Raw genomic sequence first — 18688 nt, 5'->3', positions numbered from 1 at the left:
TGTACTCAAGGGGAATAAAAACCCTCTCCACTTAATCTTTCTTACATAAAGCATAAAGCCTTTTGTTTTTCCTTCTGAAAACTTTCTATGAGTTATCCACTGGATTTGAAAGAGAAGATTTATAAAAAGGGGACACAGGCTTCTACTTCTAACACTTTATTTTTGGAAGCACAGAAGAGCATTTGAGCTGCTGGGCCTCAGACTGACTCTTTCATCTTTTCCTATTTTGAGTATTCTAGAAAATTTCAGTCTACTAGAACATTTATTTGTTTAGGCATTTCTGCCATCACAGAATTGAAAAATGGACTAATCTACAATTCAACCTAAATTACACTCCAAACTGCAGCTGCAGCTGACAAGAGCTCATGATTTTTGCAAGGAGAAGGCCAAGATACACTTACAAACACAGAAGATGGGGTCATGGTATCAGCATGGCATGATCAACATTTTTGCCTGATAACTTTAGCAGAAATCTAAATCAAATAACAGACATCATTTCTTCATAAATACCTGAGCAATGAAGGTGGGAAAACCTCTTTTTTGCTAAGTTTAAGAGAGAGGGTGCTTGGAAATCTGATGACAAGCATCTGAAATGCAAAAAACCTTTTGAACTGGCTTAACAGCACTGTCCTTCAATAAATGCAGCAGCAGGCAAACAATGCCAGCAAGTTGTTTTTAGAAAACATCTCATTTAGGGTTGTGCTGTCAAAGACACCTAAGGAGAACTGACAGCCAAACACAGATGGGCTCCTCATGTCCTCAAAACCTCAGCTTACATGGTTACAGCTGAATCCCAACACACCCAGCTTGTTTCAAACGAGGGGTGTTTTCCAGCCATCCCACTGTCACAGGGAAATTCCTGGAAATGCTTTTTATGAGTGCAGACCTCCTGTCTCAGCAGGCTGTAGGCTACTGAATTCAAGAGCCACTGCTGCCACCCAGGCTCAGTGGGTCACAGCAAGAGGAATGAGGAACAGCATTTCTGAGTTTTAAACGCCAGATCCTTTTAACATCCATCCATCAGCCCCTATAAATTCATTTATTACTGTATTTTTAAGCTGTCTGTACATGTTTGGGTTTTGGCCCGTTCCAGAACAGCCTTTTTTAATTTTATTTTTTAAATAAAACCCATTTTTTATGCAGATCTTCCAGACACAAAAGATATTAACTTTTACTTTACCTTCTACTTACAACATCAATAACAATGAAAAGCTGTTTCTCTTTTCTTTGGAATCTAGTATATCTGTGTTCCTTAAGAAGCTTACAAGAATACTCAGACAAAGTAAAAGCAAATTATTAGTATCCAATTTCAATGTTGTTTAAAGCATAACTTTTTCTTCTGTCACACCTCACTTCCCTTTTTTTCTTATCATTACCTTGAATAAGGTAATATTTATTGACTAAATGTGTCTATGAAAACTTGAAAATAGGCAGGATAAATGTAAGGATCTTTATAAATTCATTTCTCTTAAAAATACACCATGTATTTTTGTCAGAAGGACTGAGGCAGAGAAATATGGAAAAGCTCATCTGTAAAGATGCTGAGACTTTGGCTGCAGTTCACTCAACTTCACAGGGCTCATCACAACAGTATTTGGCTCTCCCCTCCTCTGTTTTCTTCACTACTAATGGATACTTTACTATTTAATTAGTGCAGCATGATCCAAATCCCATCAAAGTCAATAAAACTCTTTTCATTTATGTTAACGGGCTTTGGACCAACTCCTGGTTTAATACCAGAATCAAATAAAACACCCCTAGGAAAAGAACAGATATACCAAGCTTACACTTTAAAGTACAATCTTAAAACCTTCCTAAGGTTTTTACCTGCTTTAAAGTAAATCTCCTTATTGAACACCTTACAAAACCAGCTGGACAGCTCTTTTTTTGCCAGTGTGATTAAAGTGTCAGAAGGCATCTAAAAGTGTGCAGAGCTTCACTGTGAAAAACCTTCCCATGGCAGAGGGTGAGGCCTTCCTGAAGCTTTTCCTGGGGCTCCTGTGCTGGGCAAGGACAGGAGGGTTCACCCTGGGAGGACAGACCTGGCCACAGAACTGTTTAAAAGCTCCTGACACAAACCCTTGTTCTTTCTCTGGCTCCACCAACACTGGGTCTGTTGGGCTGATCTGCAGGAAACTTCAGCAATGTCCTTCAGCCACTGAGGCTGCTTGGGCAGAGACGTCCCCACCTGAGCAGGTGGCGCCAGGGCCCAGCTGAGGGGAGCTCTGTTCAGCAGAGCCCTCAGTTCTGGTGCTGCACAGCTGATCCTCCACAACCACTCTAATCAAACCAGCTATTGAGAGAGCACCAGCTATTTTTGTCACACAGAGGAGAGAGGAGCCTTCCTGCTCTTAGACTATACCCCAGTCACTGCAGAAAGCAATGAACCACAAAGCAAGCAAAATGACACTATGTAAACAGGGAGATTAAACCTTCTCCTGATACTTTTGACCCATTTTGGCAATTCCAAGCAAGCCACACAAAGCCACCACATCATTTCTAGCATAACAGCCTGCTTTAATTGACTGGCACATTAAACATCAAAGTTCTGTGAAAAGTTTGACCACAGAAATCACGTTCAGAAATCACATCCAACCAATGCTGACTCAGCAGCAGAGCCACTGGATCCTTTTTTTAAATTCTCAAAAGCCCAAACAAGAAACCCAAACTTGTGCTGTTGATTTTAATGTGTTTTTTGCATTTCACACTACTCCAACCTAGCAGCACAGTAGGCTGTGGGACAAATTTCCTTGAAAACAACTTTGGCAGAATGTTAACAGAGAAAGAAGAAAATTCAGGGTGAGGATGAGAGGAGCTTCAGCCCCTTCTGGGCTGGAGCTGTGACCCTTCCCATGGAATCAATCACAGCAGCTCTGGAGGGGACTGTCCTGCAGCACACCAGGACACGTTGGTGATGTGGGCACGAGTCTCCAGCTCCCTGCTCCCATCACCCAGTGACTCACCTTGCACTGACACCTGCACTGGGTTGGGAGGTGCAGGAACCTCCCTTTTCTCTCCATGGAGTCAGATTACCGCCCTGCCCTACAAATTTACACTGAGGATAAATGGGAACATCACCTCTTGCTTCATTGTCCCTTCTAGAGCTACTCACCAAAGAAGAATATTCACTGAGCAAGGATTCTGTTGTGAATTGCCAGGAAATTCAGTGGTTTCTGCTCTTTCCTGCTGCATGGGCCACTCACAAGCTATCCTCACCACCTCAGCACTCCAGTGCCAGTGCTCAGCATCTTGCCCTGCTGACACTGATCAGATGTCTCCAACTGCTCTTTCTTTTGGCCTTCTCTCTGACACATCCCTTCCTCTCCCCCAAATCCCACACAGAGGCAGTCATCTCACTGCTCTGAGCACTACACTTCTCCACAGGAACCACAGTGCATTTTTCCCCAGTGAAGGAAGTCTTTCCAGCTCACGAAAGGGAGAGCAGAACTGCCCAGCAGCAGCCAGAGGGGAGGGAGGTAGACTTCCAAACAATCTGTGCAGCTTTGGAACTCAAACCCATTCGCTGTGGTGGAGCAAATTCGCCAGTTTTTGGCAGCCATTTCAAAGATGGCTATTTGCTCCACGTTCCTCAGCAAAGGAGGGATGCTGACAAGGTCCTTGGCTCTGTGAAGGTGAGGAGTGAGAAGCTACAGGCTCAACCATCCCCTAGAACCAGCTCCAGGGAGGACATCATTACAAGGTGAAAGCTGCCTCCACACAGAGTAGAAAACACAAGTATTAGGGCTAATCTAGCCAGCACACTGTGAGATATAGAGGATTAGATTTGGCCTGATAGGTCTCTGACGTCAGTGAAAAGTGGTCTTAATATAAACAAATATAAAATGAAAAGGGGAAAAAAACCAATGCTTTCCCACAGTGGGATAGCTAGAATCTAGTGTGGAACTTGCAAGCAGTGATTCAATACTCCAGAAATTATAACCTTGGGTTAAAGACTGCATGGAGTTCATTCTGGAAGTGCACTATAAAAGTGTTACCTAAACACAAATAGTTCTTAAACCCACAAGTCAAAGCAAACACCTCTTCAAATCACCCAAAAGGAACCCAAAATTGCCAGAAGCAGCTAAGTCCTTCAAAGACCTAAGTATATCCATCACAGATGAATTTCACATCACTGGCATTGCATTTATTCAACAGTTTTCCTAGTCTTCTCATGATTTCTACAGGCTTGCATAATAACATGAAAATGTCACAAAAATTATGTCAGAATGGCAATCCAGAGGCAGGGAGCCACAAGGCCTTCAGTGAGCTTTGTGTGACAAGAAGTGCCTGGAGCTGTGTCTTTAACCCATCTGCCCATTCGAGACCAGGGACCCTTCAAAGGTCCTGGGATTCCCAGTCTCCCTTTCCAGTGCACTTTGCCATTTCCAAAAAGCAAACCCTAAATACATTACTTAGTGGAATCTCATGAAAACATATGCACATTCCCAGATCTTGTGTGTCCTGCTGGCTCCCAAGAAGGACTGTATCTCTTTTCAAACCATGGGAGCCTGCAACCCAGACTGTCAGAGGAGGGCATATCTCCACATGAGTGTGAAAACATCTAATTACATAAGGCCAGGTCTTCAGCTAATGCAAAGTGACAGAGCTCCCAGAAATCCATGGAGATATGATGATGCAGATTAACAGAAGTTTGGCTCATTATAATTCAATGGACCCAACTTCTAATTTTCCCATCTAGTGACAGATTGTTGGAATCCTGACCACCAGAACCTCAGAGTGCAATGGGGAGTCGAAAGGAGATGATAGCATCAGGGAAAGTAAACTCCAGTTTGGCTGAAAGCATATTTATGATCTAGGAGTTTCAATTAGCTGTTGCTGAGTTATCACAAAAGTCTGTTGAACAGATGTGCAATTAGTGTTTTTCTCATGTTGTTCTCTCTTGTGACTTGGGTTTTGTCTTTTTTTTTTTTTTGTTGGGGGATTGTATTTGGCGTTTGGGTGGGGTTTTTTGCAAGTGATGCTAGTTTTATTGAGGTCAAAACTAACATCTTAGGCAGGGAAAGCTCTTCCCACCACCCCAGCAGTGCAGAAGCAGAGGCAGTGTCAGCAGGAAAATCTTTCTCCTTTCTGGCCTCATCTTCACAGGAATATGGAGACAGAAATCTGTCAGAATGAGCCTGCAAATTCAAGGCAGCTGGAATTGCCTCATCCTCCTGGCATGGACTGGAGGGTTTCTCCTGATCCCTCCCCCTTACTTAATGCATCACCTCTTCTGTGGTGGGGATGTGGTGTGAGGCAGAAGGGGAAGAAGGTTCAGCAGAGCTATTTCAGGGTTAGAGGCACACAGTTCTGTCCTGTTCCCTCCAGCACACGGGGTATAAACAGCCATGGGAAAAGCTGCACTAGAGCTGCTCACACTCACCTCCCTCCCCACAGCACTGCACCAGGGGACAGAGAACAAGGTGAAAGACAAGGTTGTGATGTGGAATACTCCATGGCCTGCTTTTTGTCCCAAATACTCTGCTAATCAACCTGTCCACACAAAGCCAAATGGAGCCAGTGAAACTAAACACATTCACTTCAGCAGCTTTGGAACAGACCCAAAAAACAGCTACTTGCCATGGGACCTTATGCAAAATTATGCTGGATCATGACACAAACATTGACAGAAATGACACAAACATTGACAGAAATCTGGGTTTTTCCTGTGTGATTTTCTGTTTAGATAAATGCAAGCTTACACTGTATTTTCACAGATTCAGCATTTTTATTCTATTTTATAAGATGTGTATGATTACTGTTGGGCTTAATTTGACTGCAGTGAACTAAGCACTTTATTTTCACAGAAATTCATTACACTCTCCTACTGAGGAGATTAAATTAATTCAAAACATCTTGTAAATGGTCTTGTCTTTCTTTGCTTGTCTATTGCTTATCCAGACTGAGTTTCATATTACTCTGAAAGAAGAATAAATCATCCTTTGATTAATCCCATTTTTACACTTGCTGCTTATGTCAGCCTTACCTGCTGTAATTTTGCAAACAAATTTAATATTGACAGACACCTCTTAGCACTTATTTTGGAATTAAATATTTTGGTTTACTGATGAATGGTGGATTTGCAATTTCTACAATGAAACCTAAAACTATTCAAAAACACTGATTTCAAGCTTGGTTATAAATCTGAAATCAATCCAAATTAATCTCTAAACTTTCTTTAATCCTGAGGTATCTAGTGGTATTGAACAGAAGTGGCACAAAATTTCGGCTTCTGGGATTTTTTGTTGATTAAAACTATTGTGACCCTATGTATGTTCATGGTGCTTTACAGAGAGTGTTTTGAAGTCTGAAAGACACCATTTTATCTAGCTATTACTCTAGATATATAAAAACTTTTAGACATTTTCAGCCTTGCAAGCTTCAAAGCCTGTCATCTTCCAATATAACTCCTGTCACATGAGAGTGTTGGCACGTGAAAGACTCTCACTCAGCTGACTTCATGGTCAGGTAGTGATTTATTTCTCAAAGACTGTTTCTTAAGTACGTTCTGTTTTGCAGAATGCTTTCTGAACAACATCTCTCACATTCCTTCCACAGCTCCTCTCCTTGGAGGAAGGGGAAAGCCTTGAAATTTTAACACTCTGAAAAATGAAGAAGTATATTCTTCTGCATATGAGTTGGATGAACATGATTTACCCAAAAGCCATTATTTAAAACAAATAAACCCACTATAAAAACAGTAACCACAGCCTGTGCTGCCACCTACCCTTGGTTAATCTCTGTGATTTCTGTGGGCTTATTCCCAAGTGTGGGCTCTGTCCTGGGAACAGGAATGCAGTGCAGGTGATGCGATGGCCATGGGCACCAGCCTGGTACCAGCCCTGGGAGTCCCACACTTCACCAGGGGAGAAATGCAAGATGCAGCTGCTTAGGGCAGGTACTGGATGTTAGTTCTGCCCTTTGCATATGGGGGAAAGAGCAGAGAAATGAGAATTGCAGAACCATGGAATCATTTAGATTTTAAGTCCAGCCATTAACACAGGAATGTTAAGTCCACACTAAACCACGGCCCCAGGTGCCACATCTGTACCTCCCTGAGCTGCCTGTTCCAAGGTTTGACAGCCCTTTTGGTGAGGAAGTTTTTCCTAGCATCTAATCTAAAAATTCAGCAAGTGCTTTCCCCTCTTCCTTTCTAAATTCAATCATTTTACTGTATTTGAATTGAAATGTAAATGGTGCATTACTATGCTTAGCTCTTGAAACAGTTTTACTCCCAAGAAAGTAAGCCTTTCTTTCCTGTTGGACTCGATGTATTATTTTGACTTTCTCCCTTCTATACTCTACAATACTCACTAAATCATGCCAAAAAAGCTCATGTTCAGAAACAAAACTTGAAAGAGAAATCCCTCCCACGGACCAAACTGTGCAAGAGTAGCCCTGAGTCTGCAGTGCCCGTCCTGGTGTGTGGTGTGAAGGTGGTGCCTGCGTTTGCCTGAGGGGGCTGATGAGTGTCCAGAGCTGCACTGGACCTGCTGGAAGCTGCTGCTGCAGCCCCCAGGGCACAGAGGGAGGAGGAGAGGTGAGAGAGGGACTGCCCACACCCTTGGGAAGCAGGCACAGCAGCAGGCTGACAGAGCTGCACCCAGGGCTCCTGTAGAAATTTGCTGCATCATCCACAAAATTCAATGTCTCCTGCCATTTCATGGACTGCTTCTTGTCAGGATTGTAAGTGATGGGGTAAAGGAAAAGATCTGCTGGCCAGCCTGCTCATTAGCCAGCCTGCTCATTAGCCAGTCTGCTCATTAGCCATGCAGGCTCTTCTCCACACATCCACTTCATTATTCTTACAGTGGCAGTAAATCAGAAAATACACTAATAAAGGCTTTAAGACTCACATCAAGGTGTGGCTCTGCACTACCCTAAACCTCAGGTAGATAGTCTGATTTCATGTTTTTCAAAAAACAGCTTAAAGGTTCACCATATGCCAGGTATTTCCTTCCAGCTTTCTTACCTCAAAAAACTGTAAAAATCATTCACCTTCATTGCAGGGCAATAACAGCAACCTATAGTCCACACACTTAGTGAAGAGAAATAACTTAAACGCATAAATTAGCTGTATGTAGTTACAGGTAGAAGGAGCTCTTCTTATTCACAGATACCAGTGATGTCCACTGACTTTCTCATTACAGGATTAGTAGGCTTCACACTTAATTTCAGTGGAAAATAGATTGTAATTTGTCCCCTGAGGTGCAAGAGGCTAGAGGTTAAATGCTGGGAAAAAGCAGTCTGACCATATAATGAAATTCAAACACAGAGGTGGCAACTATAGGAAAAGCTAAAGGGAATGACAGTAGCAAAGAAGTTAAAGTTGCTTTATTTATAGCTCACCACATCAAAAGAGAAGTGGCAACATTGTACTTTGCAGGTGGAAGAGTCAGAAAGTACCAGGGACATTAGGCAATTCCAACCTCTGAATTCTCTACAGAAAGCTGCAAAAGTGAGGAATTAATAGTGTCTTTATTTTGAAAAGAAGGGTCACAAATGCAGCAATAAGGGGGGAAAATACTAAATTTTACATAAGCCAATTTAAAAGGAATAAAAACATATATAAACTTGATGGTTAACACTGAAAAACTTCTGCACACTTGGGATGCCAAGTCCAAAAAGTAACAGCAAGTTGTACAAATGGGACTTCCATTTCAGCAAGGGAAAGATCTGGAAAACAAACAGAAGGGGCATGAAGGAGGGGGAAAAGCAAGTGTATAAATCAGTGGTGAGGGGAGGTTGTCTCCGTGGCATTAGAGAGGATAAAATGATACTGAAATTACCATGGTCAGTAAATGAACCTCCCCCACCTGGGGGCAGCCAGCCCACAGAACCCACAGCAGTGCACAAAGTCTCACAGAGGCACACACAAGACAAAACACACAAGGTGTAAAGAGAAACTCATCTGTACTGTAAAGTGACACCTTCAAAACAACATACTTGGCATGATTTTCACTGGCCAGGGGATTTTTGGGACTTCAAGAAAGAAAACTGGCATCTCTGTCTTTTCCTTGAGGGAAACACTTTAAAACTCTTTCTTTAAACAAAAACAAAACAAAAAAAAAAAAAAAAAAAAAACAAACAAAAAAAAAAAAAAAACAAAAAAAAAAAAACCCAAAAAACAGTTACTTAGAAGAAAAAGCAGAAACATTAATGCTGAGGTTCACACTTACAACTCCAAGAACTCCAGATCTGAAGAAAGTACCAGACGTTTTGAGACCTGGGAATAACTGAGAAGATCTATAACAGAAGCTGTGATTTAGATATGAGGAAGCAACGTGCTCTTCTGCACTTGAAGAGGACACTCTTTTTTTCAATGTTACAGTTTAATAGAACAGAGCTGAAAATAGCGTGTGAAATGTGGGCCTTTCATTTGCAGACTATTAAAGCTGGGAACCCGCTGTGTCAAGACTCTGCAAACAAAGATGAATTTAAAACACACTCAGATAAAGGGGCTAAAGGAACCAGATGTGATGTGTCAGAGAACTTACTGAAACTTTGGAAGAAAGAAAGCAATAAAGGGACAAGGTTATCTGAAAAGGAGGGTGTGCACATCAGAGCAAGGTTGTGCAACCCCCTGCAAGACACTCAAGACCTGCTCCCTGGCTCTGTTCTAATCAGACCCAGTATGAGAAATGTCCTGGTGTGCCATTAAGTAATGGCATGACCTGCTTACAAAGCAACAGTCACCATAAATAAAAAGTACTCTGAAGTAGGTCGAATAAAACACCAGAGTGATCTCTGGAGAAAAGGTCCTGTTCCATACAACAGCTGGAATTCTGGTTGATCCAAAAAAAAATTTTTTTAACCTTCTGTAGCAAAAAATAAACATGGAACTAACCTTAAATGTGGCAATGCCTTGCCATCTGCAGGAGCCTTGAATTCCCAGGGAACAGCCTCCCCACATTGTGAAGAAGCAGCAAGCTGGGAGGTAACGGAGCTAATAGCACTTTTTGAGGGACAGACATCTGGAAGCTAAGAGGGACAGACTTCTCAAAATAGATGTTCTGCTTACTCCAGAAATTAATTATGACCTTATCAAAATTAGCTCCTATATTTGGGTCTTTCAAGATGGGAAGTAGGAGACACCACAGGCCCCTTTGCTTGGATATATAGAGTTTAATATTCTGGCTGGAAAATTAGTTTTTGTGTGGTCAAAGGGCATAGTACAGCTGAGACTCTACTACAATGAGGACAATGCAACACAAGGTCAAATAGGACATAAATACTTATATTTTATCCAAAGGCCTACAACATACCACAAAGATACCAGTTTTGATTGCCTGAGGATACTCTGTCCAGATGGTGTCCACCTGTATGATGTAGGAAATTACTTGCTCTGCTCTCAGATAAAATGTAGGTGAGATAATCCATGCACAGAAGATGCAAAGAAAAAAAAAAAAAACCCACAGTATTTACTGATGACAGAGTCTCTTTTAAGGACAGCAGAGGATAATTTACTCCAGTCAGAGGCTGAATCATAGTGTTTACACTCTTCATCTTTCACACTGTAACTTTTAAAAGGGAAAGCCTATGCAATTTACACAGCAGAAGGGACTGTCCAACTAGGCTCATGTTGGCCAGGGAAATGAAGAGCAGAAACCAGAGAATGGGTTACAAGGCAAAGTCTCTGTCCTGTGAAAACATGGACATGGTGGAGCGTTAGGCATCAAAAGAGCTCCATTGCTCTGCCAGGCAGCACAGGTCTTTTAAATGATGTGTGCAGAGGGGGATGCGCAGTCAGGCCCTGATTGTGCAAGAATTCACATACATGCTTGGCTTAGCCATGGGAAAAGCCCAGCTGAATTCAAAATGCCCTTGAAAATGGGTTAATGGTGATCCCACTGATCATCTGCAGAGGAAGGACTGCTGTTTCCTTAATGAGAATGGCTTTTACATTTTGTTCTTTACTGTGTCATAGAACCTATTTGCACTTCTTCTGCTACTGTATTACAGTTCTACTTATCAAAAAAACCAACAGTGAATTTTGCTATTACATTAAAAAATGGAGAAAGAAAAAAAAAAAAATCCACGCAGATGGTGACTTTGGTTTGATTTTGGTTTAATTTAATGAGAAAATGCTCCCAAATGAAAAGATCATATGAGCCCAAATATCTCCTTAAAATGGATCCAACCCCATCATATTGTAAATGCTAAGAATTTAGCATACAGAAAAGGAATTACTGGAATTATTTGTAGCACGCATCTGTTTTAACTGTCAGGCACTAGACCTGACCAGACTTTGAAGATAATATTGTGCTACCTTGAGCTCTGCTTTTTTACTACATCACAAACCAGTGTAATCCAAAAACCAGATCAAAAAGAAACACGACTAAATTATAAATCCATATGAAAGCAGGAGATGGATGTCTAAAAGGAAAAATAACACAGTTACATAAGCATGTCTGCCTTCTCCTGGTATATTCATTGTGAGTAGCTCCTTCACCCTCTTATGCAGGTAAATTACATGTTCCACCTAAGGTGAGTTAGAGTCACCTTCAACTCTTTGGACAGTCCCAAGAAAACACCTCTGCCAGGACAGTACATAACAATATAACCTTAAAATTCACTTACTTCAAAGGGATCAAACGCATGCTCAAAGTGAAGAAGAACTATACTGAACACTGCTAGACTTCACAAAGTGACTAAATCCCTTTAGGAATGCAAGGAAAGTGGCAGGAGGAAGGGGAGAAAGGTGAGCATTTCACATGGGTAGCTGGAATTGCTCTCAGGAAACATCATTGACTGGATCTGAACATGAGATTCTACATTTCCACTTTAGAAATTAGATTATATGAATACAACCCTGTAAAATAAAAACTGAGGGAAAAAGTTTCATTCTCTGATTGAAAACAGGAAAGAAAATACTCATAATATAAATAATACCTAACAACATCTTGGGACAACTGGCAGATATGCACTTGTATTGACACCAGCCAGCTCCTGAGGATCCATGACTGGTTAGGAAAGGGAAATGCATCACCACAAACCCACCCAGGTGAGCCCAGGGCTACAGATACTGCAGCATTGGGCATGAGTCGAGAAAGCACTGCTGGTGTCCCAAGCATTTCTAGAAGAAACAGAGCCTGGGCAAGCAGCCAGCCAGCCAGCAGGCTGCTCAAAAACAGTTTGGGAGGGTTAACAAGAGCACAGGAAAGACTGAAACGTTGTAGAGCAAACCCTGCCTGGTTCATCACGAGAAGAAACAAGTCCTCTGTACTTGTAAGGTGTCACTCTTGGTACCCCCAGCCATGTAACGCTTACAGCTCATTTAGAAAACAAACAAGCAGAGATGGCTTGAAAAGCTCAGTTGCTATATATCTTCTTCTAATAACTTTTCAATTTAGTGACAATACTGTGAAATTTTTGGACAGCTGATCTTTTAGCTTTATAAAAAGAAGAGGATTATACTAATGGAGCCAAACTAGGACACCGTGATGTGTTACCAAGACTGATGTTCCTTCCTTTGCTTCCATGGATGCAGTCAGATCACATTGATTGTTCATCATGGAGTAGTGATCCTCAGTCTTCTCAGTCCTGTCAGTACATCTGACTCTGCACTGCAGCCTAAGTTAATCATGTGTTCATTATCCACTTCAGATGTGCTGTGGATATTGTGTTTTTCCTGTCTAAGCACACATTCTAGCTCATAAACTACAAATGTCATTAGGCGACTGGGAGGGACTTTATGTCTCTGAATTTCCACAACCAAATAGAAGACATTTTTGGCACATCTGCCTCAAGCACTGCAGAAATATTTATCAAAAATCTAGATGTGTAAAGAGTTCTTCTACAATGGCACGTTCATCTGCTGAGGTGAAGAAAGACAGTTCCCATAGTTACACAATAATCTGGAAGGATTATCATAATCCTAGCTTTTTCTTGTTTTATAGCATTTTTTACAGCCTTCAACCACTCTCCTTCACAACCCTTGGAGAGGACAGCCAGCTCCCTCATCCTCTGCATCCACAAGTAAGAATCTGGCCAAGGACCAAGAACACACTCAAAGCACAATGCCTTCCACCACAGCCTGCAGGCCACGGAGAGCTGACCATGCTTGCTCTGCCCACTCGGTGGAGAAATAGTTTGAATGCTGTCAGGCCAACCAAGATGATAACAAGTTGTCCCAAGTGTTTTTATCTTAAGTGGGAAAGCTTTCACAGTACTTTTTTTTTAATATGGTAAAAATCACATTCATAATTCAGAAAGCTGTTAAAAATCTATTGATTAGCTTTAACTTTGATTTTCATCCACAATTTTTAATGACCCGCTCCAGCTCTGACAACACACCTAGATTGCATACTTCAGAAGTTCTCTTCATCTGCCTCAGATTTGATTTCTAGATCAATAAATTTTCTGTTGAATTCTGATACAGAAAACCGTGAGTTCCCAAACTAATGAGTATCTCTTTGGTCAGGGCAGCAGATCTTCATCATACAGTACAGTTCAAAAGCCCCTTCACAAATCTACTATTTTCACATAAATTCCTTCCAACAACTTCTCATTTGGCAATACCAATTCCACCAGCCAGACTCTTCTAAGACAATAACTGGAAAATAAGACATAGTTGGTAGTACAGAGCAAACCAAAAGGGCTGTTCAAAGGAGAAAACATCAGAAGTTGGCAAGGTGGCAGATGCATCTGCTGACTTAAACCAGATTCAGTCAACAAAAATTTGCAATGAAAAAAATCAAAGTAGGACACTTCAAGTTCAGTGTTGTTTCAGCCCCGATGGCTGATGCAAAAGTCAGAAGACCACAAGAAGATGTCAAACCACCTTCAAAAGCAAGCACTTCAAAAATAAATACTAGGAATTGAATTAATCAAGTTTACAATGTAAAATTCTAACACTTGTTAGTTGACAGCTCAGTTGTAAGAGAGATCCACCATCCTTATCTCCAGAATAACCTAGAAAATGTAGTGGAAATACTCAGGCCAGTGGAAGAAAACTAGGTGTGAAGTAAAACCAGACATAGAAAAACAGTTGACAATAGCTTTGTCCATGACTTTATTCACATCCAAATGTCAATAAACCCAAGAAAAGCATCCAGCCCAGTGGTCTCTAAGTATGTCTTGCTGGCAACTCATTGCTCCAAGGACTCTTCAATACTCCTTGCAAAACATAAGAAATAAAGGGAGAGACAATCACAAGTAGTATTACCTTCTGTGGTTACTTGCTTATTATTTCTGTCCCCACAGCAATGGCTTTTGGAGAAACATTGGTATAATTCCTTTGAGTTCGTGTAATTCTATTGATAATCTGTTTTATACACTCACCCCACAAGAAAGAAAGAAACTGAGATGGAGGGAAAGGGTAGAGATGGAACATGGTACCCAAGGGACTGGAGTTCAATTTGTTGTTCCAAAACAGATTTACTGCACAATCTCAGGGAAATCTTTACAGCCTAAAGGTATTGAGGCAATGCTTCCTGCAGGAAGGCTTCAGTGACCTGGGCAAAAAAACCACATCTGTGCACTGCAACATCTACCATGTACATACACCCAGCAGGAAGCAGTAATCCATTTCCAAACGTATTAGCATAACCACAGAAGTTGTAATTCCATGTGAAAATCATTCAAATTAGAATGTGGCACCTCCCAGCCCAGACCAACTCTCCAGCTTCTTCTAATGGAAACAAGACCACTGGAAAAGGCAGGCACATGGGTTGGGCATACAGGTTGAAAACTACAATTCCTTTGGTAGTTTTCTGGATTCCAGTCTTTTATGAGTGCATTTATTATTGCATTGAGGCCTGGCTTCACACCTTTGTATTTGAGACGTAACAAATGTGAAAAAAAGCAGTAATTTATAAAGACTTTCATTTACATCTTCATTTTATAAACCATTCTCATTCTTTGTCATTTTTACAGGCAACATGAGACCTTGGATCTTTAGAGTCTTGTCCAAGGTTTGGCTTTAATTCCTGTTCTGTTTTATCATAACTCTTTTGCCTAAATATAAGGAGCCCACATTCAGGCAAACACTGGAAGAAAGCAAGAACAAGCTCCCCCCTGCCCTTACAGTCAACACCTGCGCTGAGGAAAAGAACACAAGGTGAGGAGTAGCCATCAACAAGATCTTCCTCCACCTTTCAGCACAGATGAACAAGGAAGAAGAGCTTCTGCTCTGCCCCAGTTTTAAAAGTAAATCTTGAGCAAGTAAATTTGCCTTACACAAAATGATCTCAGCTAGACACAAGGAGAGCACAGAACTTTTGCTTCCCCCCCGAGGCAGAACTGCAGGCTCACACTCTGCTCTCTGACTGGCTCTTCTTGCTCAGTCCTGGTGCTTTGCTTACCCTCAGCCAGCTGTCCACATCAAACAACTGCAGCATTAAAACCTGCTTCTCAAAACAGGAATGCACATGGCTAGGAGAAACCACAGGAAAGGAAAGACTAAGGGGAAAAGTATTTGATTCCCTTCCATTCTCAGATAGCCAACATACTATCTCCATACATGTCATCTTCTTGGCACAGCAAATGAACAACTTCCTATGACTAAATAAATAGAAATACAACTGACTCCTACTGGCTCTTTATGCAGAGGCAGAATGCATTACAATTAAGCAATCTCAAAATTACAAACTCTAGAGGCTAGAGCAAGGAAATACAGGCTGGATAAACTGGTCATTATAAAGGAAAATATAGCCCCTTTCTCACTGAACAAATTGCTGTGCAATAATTACTGTTCAAATGACAGTGTGACAGTTTAGGATGTCAGGGACAAACAGTGATAATCTGAGTGCTGAACATGCACTCCAGAACAGAAAGCTGCAGCCAGTTTTAAAGCACACAGCTTTGACAAATGTATCACAGGGGGCTGTTTTGCTCGTAAAACTCAAAGTCTTCTGCAACTTTTCATCAATCACTTGATTAGGCAATGAAACTCACCACGTGAAATATCCAAGAAAACAGACCCTGAATAAATTTAAATTTTCCAGGACAAAACCATATTTTACCTATCAAATGTGTTTCCAGGGTAGTCCAGCCCATTATTTGGGATTAACTCTTTCTAACATTTACCCTTGCAGGCTGTGAGAAGTGGAAGCGGATGCTGAGAACTTGCCACTTAACCTTCTGCTTTTGAGCATCAGAGCCCTCAAGTAACTTTACCACAAATCAGCATAAATGCTGGTTTCAGCTGCTCTGTTCCAGAGTAGCTACCTCAGAGCATGTGCTCAAACTTCTAGTGCCACTGTCTGTAAAGCAGCGCTTGGTGCAGCACAGCTATTCCCACACAAGGGAACATTAGTTAATTTGCATTCACAGTTACCATATGAGGTGTGAGTTTCTGACAGTCCACACATTTTATATTTAAAGACTGTAGGAAATTAATATAATTATCTTTGATATAATAACAAAAGTAACTTACCAGTCCATCGCAATTGCTGATAGCAACTGAAGCATTTGGCAGATCAGTGATATCCCCAACATAGAGGCAATTCCCATAGAGAGGTTCAATATGAGTCTCCTCAGAGTCCTCCTGCCACTCAACTGTTGCTCCAGGGGCCACAAGCCTGGAGTTTGGCCTCAACCTGAAGTGAAACTCTCTTCCAAAAACAGTGACATTGTAAAATATCTGCTCATTTGCTGCTTCACGTTGCGAGTCCTCCACAGCTCTCCTGAAGCGTGCTTTTGGCGGTCCAGACACCAAGTGGGATAGGAACCTGCCCTCTGAATCAGTGCTTGTGGGGATGACAAGGCTGTACTCCTCTATATTCCTCAGGATTGAATCTTTACAGGGAGAAAGCAAGAGAGGACAGAGATACTAGAACTAAACATATCCTGATGCCGCGGGATTTTTATTCCATTATTCATTAGCACAGCAGACACTTACATAAGGCAGATGGACACTGCACTCTTTGCAGGCACTTGGCTCACCTGCATGAAGTGTGCAGAGTTCACTCAAACTTGCCTTTTCTTCCCCAAAATACCAGACGGCAGCGTGAGCCTCCCCACCCTGCGAAGACCCCGCACTCTCCCCTGCAGCGAGGTCCCGCTCCCCTTTGCCCACCCAGCCCGGACCCCGCACCCCTGCACGCCCAGTTAGCGACCGGCTCGCCTCGGGGACTTTGGGGGTTTCCCGGGTGGCCAGCGCTGAAGACAGGGCGTTGATTCACTTCGAGACTGCTCGCAGGGGCAGGGGCTGAGTTTGCAGGTGGTAAGCCTGCAAGGCAAAGGCACGTCCCCCAAACTACCCCCGGTGCGGCGGGTTTGAGTCGAGCGGCGATGGGGACGCCGCGGGCAGCGATCGGGAGCGGTCTCAGTGGGGAGCCCGGGAGTTTCGGACGGAGGAGATGCCCGGGCAAGAGGAGGAGGAGGCAGAGGAGCTGCCATGTGTTTCAGCCCGCACGGGGAGCCCCAGGCACCGCTCCCTGCCCGCCGGGGCTAGCCCGCTCCGCGGGGCAGCAGCGGGCGGCGCGGGGCTGCGGGCAGCGCTGTCACTGCCGGGCGCTCCCGGCTCCCTTCCCCGCCGGCGGCGCGGCTGCCCGGTCCCCGTCCCCGCCTGCCGCTCGCAGGAAACAACTGGAAACCCGGCAAAAGTAGCCGCAGAAGAAGTTCAAGGGGAGCCGAAAGACGCGGGGCGGAGAGCCGCTACTTGGGACGGGCGGGCTGCGGGCACAGGCGGGGCAGGGCGAGCAGCCCCGAAGGCGTCCCGGCGGAGACCTTACCTCTGTCCCCGGGGCGCCGCAGGGCGCCGGCGGGCAGGGCGAGCGCGCAGCAGAGCAGGAGGCAGGCGATGCCCGCGGGAGGGTCCATCGCGGCGGTCCCGGCCGGACGCGGGGGCCGGCGCCCGGGCTGCCCGCAGCCGGGGCGGGCCAGGCGGCAGCCCCGCTCCGCGCTGCTCCGCTCCGCTCAGCGCTGCCCCGCGCCCCGCCGCCCGCGCATTCGCCCAGCCGCAGCCGCAGCGGCAGTGGCGGCCGCGCTCCCGGCTCGCAGAGAAGCAGAGACACCAGGAGGCGGCGGGGGTATAGTACTGGAAGCACAGGGCGTGCGGAGTGAAGTCAGGCTGATTGACAGAGGCGCTGCCACACGGCGCAGCCCGGCCGCGGGCAGCGGGGACGGGACCGCCCGCCCCGCCGGGGCAGCCCCCGCGCCGCCCCCGCCGCGCCCCGGGCAGCCCCGGCCGGCAGCGCCCGCCCCGCGCCGCGCCCCGCTCCGGGACGGGCCCGCCGGCGGCGACGGGAGTTGGCAGAACGCGGGGGAAGAGAAAAGAAACGCCCCGCGCCGGGCTCGGGAGCCCCCGGGAAGCGGGGCAGCGTCCCGCGGGCTGCGCCGTCCCGGCTGTGCATCCATATGGAAACGACCAGAGACAGGCGAGCCTGACAAACTTAAGGCACCTCGGCCTGAGTCGTGTTGCGCTCCTGGTTTACAGTTGACAGCAGGGACCCAAATGGAAAAAGTGCCACCAGCAGAGGCAAATCACGGTCAGGGAATCTTCATCTGATCCAATAAATTACTCTAAGCAGCCATTTCACAGGAAAAATTGTCAGGGCTATTTGCTAATAAGACTGAAATCGCTTCCTGCAATCTTATATTAAATATCTGCAACTGGAGAGATAGACCTTGAAAGTCTTTAGAATACTATAAATACAATATAGAAGAAGGATTTTTAAATAATTAAAAAATCAAGAGTGGCCTTTATGGTAAAAAACAAGTTATATTTGTTTCCATATGGCCA

The 18688-nt window shown here is 44.0% G+C and overlaps 1 protein-coding gene across 1 annotated transcript in view; it reads right to left on the bottom strand.

The window, feature by feature from the left end:
* ADAMTS2 (ADAM metallopeptidase with thrombospondin type 1 motif 2) overlaps positions 1-18091 on the bottom strand; it is a 170998-nt gene extending 152907 nt beyond the window's left edge. The window contains exons 1-2 of the mRNA XM_074552498.1: positions 17679-18091; positions 16379-16740 (exon numbers count right to left, since the gene is read on the bottom strand). Coding sequence (XP_074408599.1) covers positions 16379-16740; positions 17679-17766 — 450 coding nt within the window. The 5' untranslated portion in view covers positions 17767-18091. The remainder of the gene's footprint in view (positions 1-16378; positions 16741-17678) is intronic.
* Between the last annotated feature and the right edge of the window lie 597 nt (positions 18092-18688).

This window comes from Zonotrichia albicollis, chromosome 15, assembly GCF_047830755.1.
Source record: "Zonotrichia albicollis isolate bZonAlb1 chromosome 15, bZonAlb1.hap1, whole genome shotgun sequence".
In the NCBI taxonomy this organism is placed as follows: domain Eukaryota; kingdom Metazoa; phylum Chordata; class Aves; order Passeriformes; family Passerellidae; genus Zonotrichia; species Zonotrichia albicollis.
This window is presented reverse-complemented; position numbering and strand designations above follow the sequence as displayed.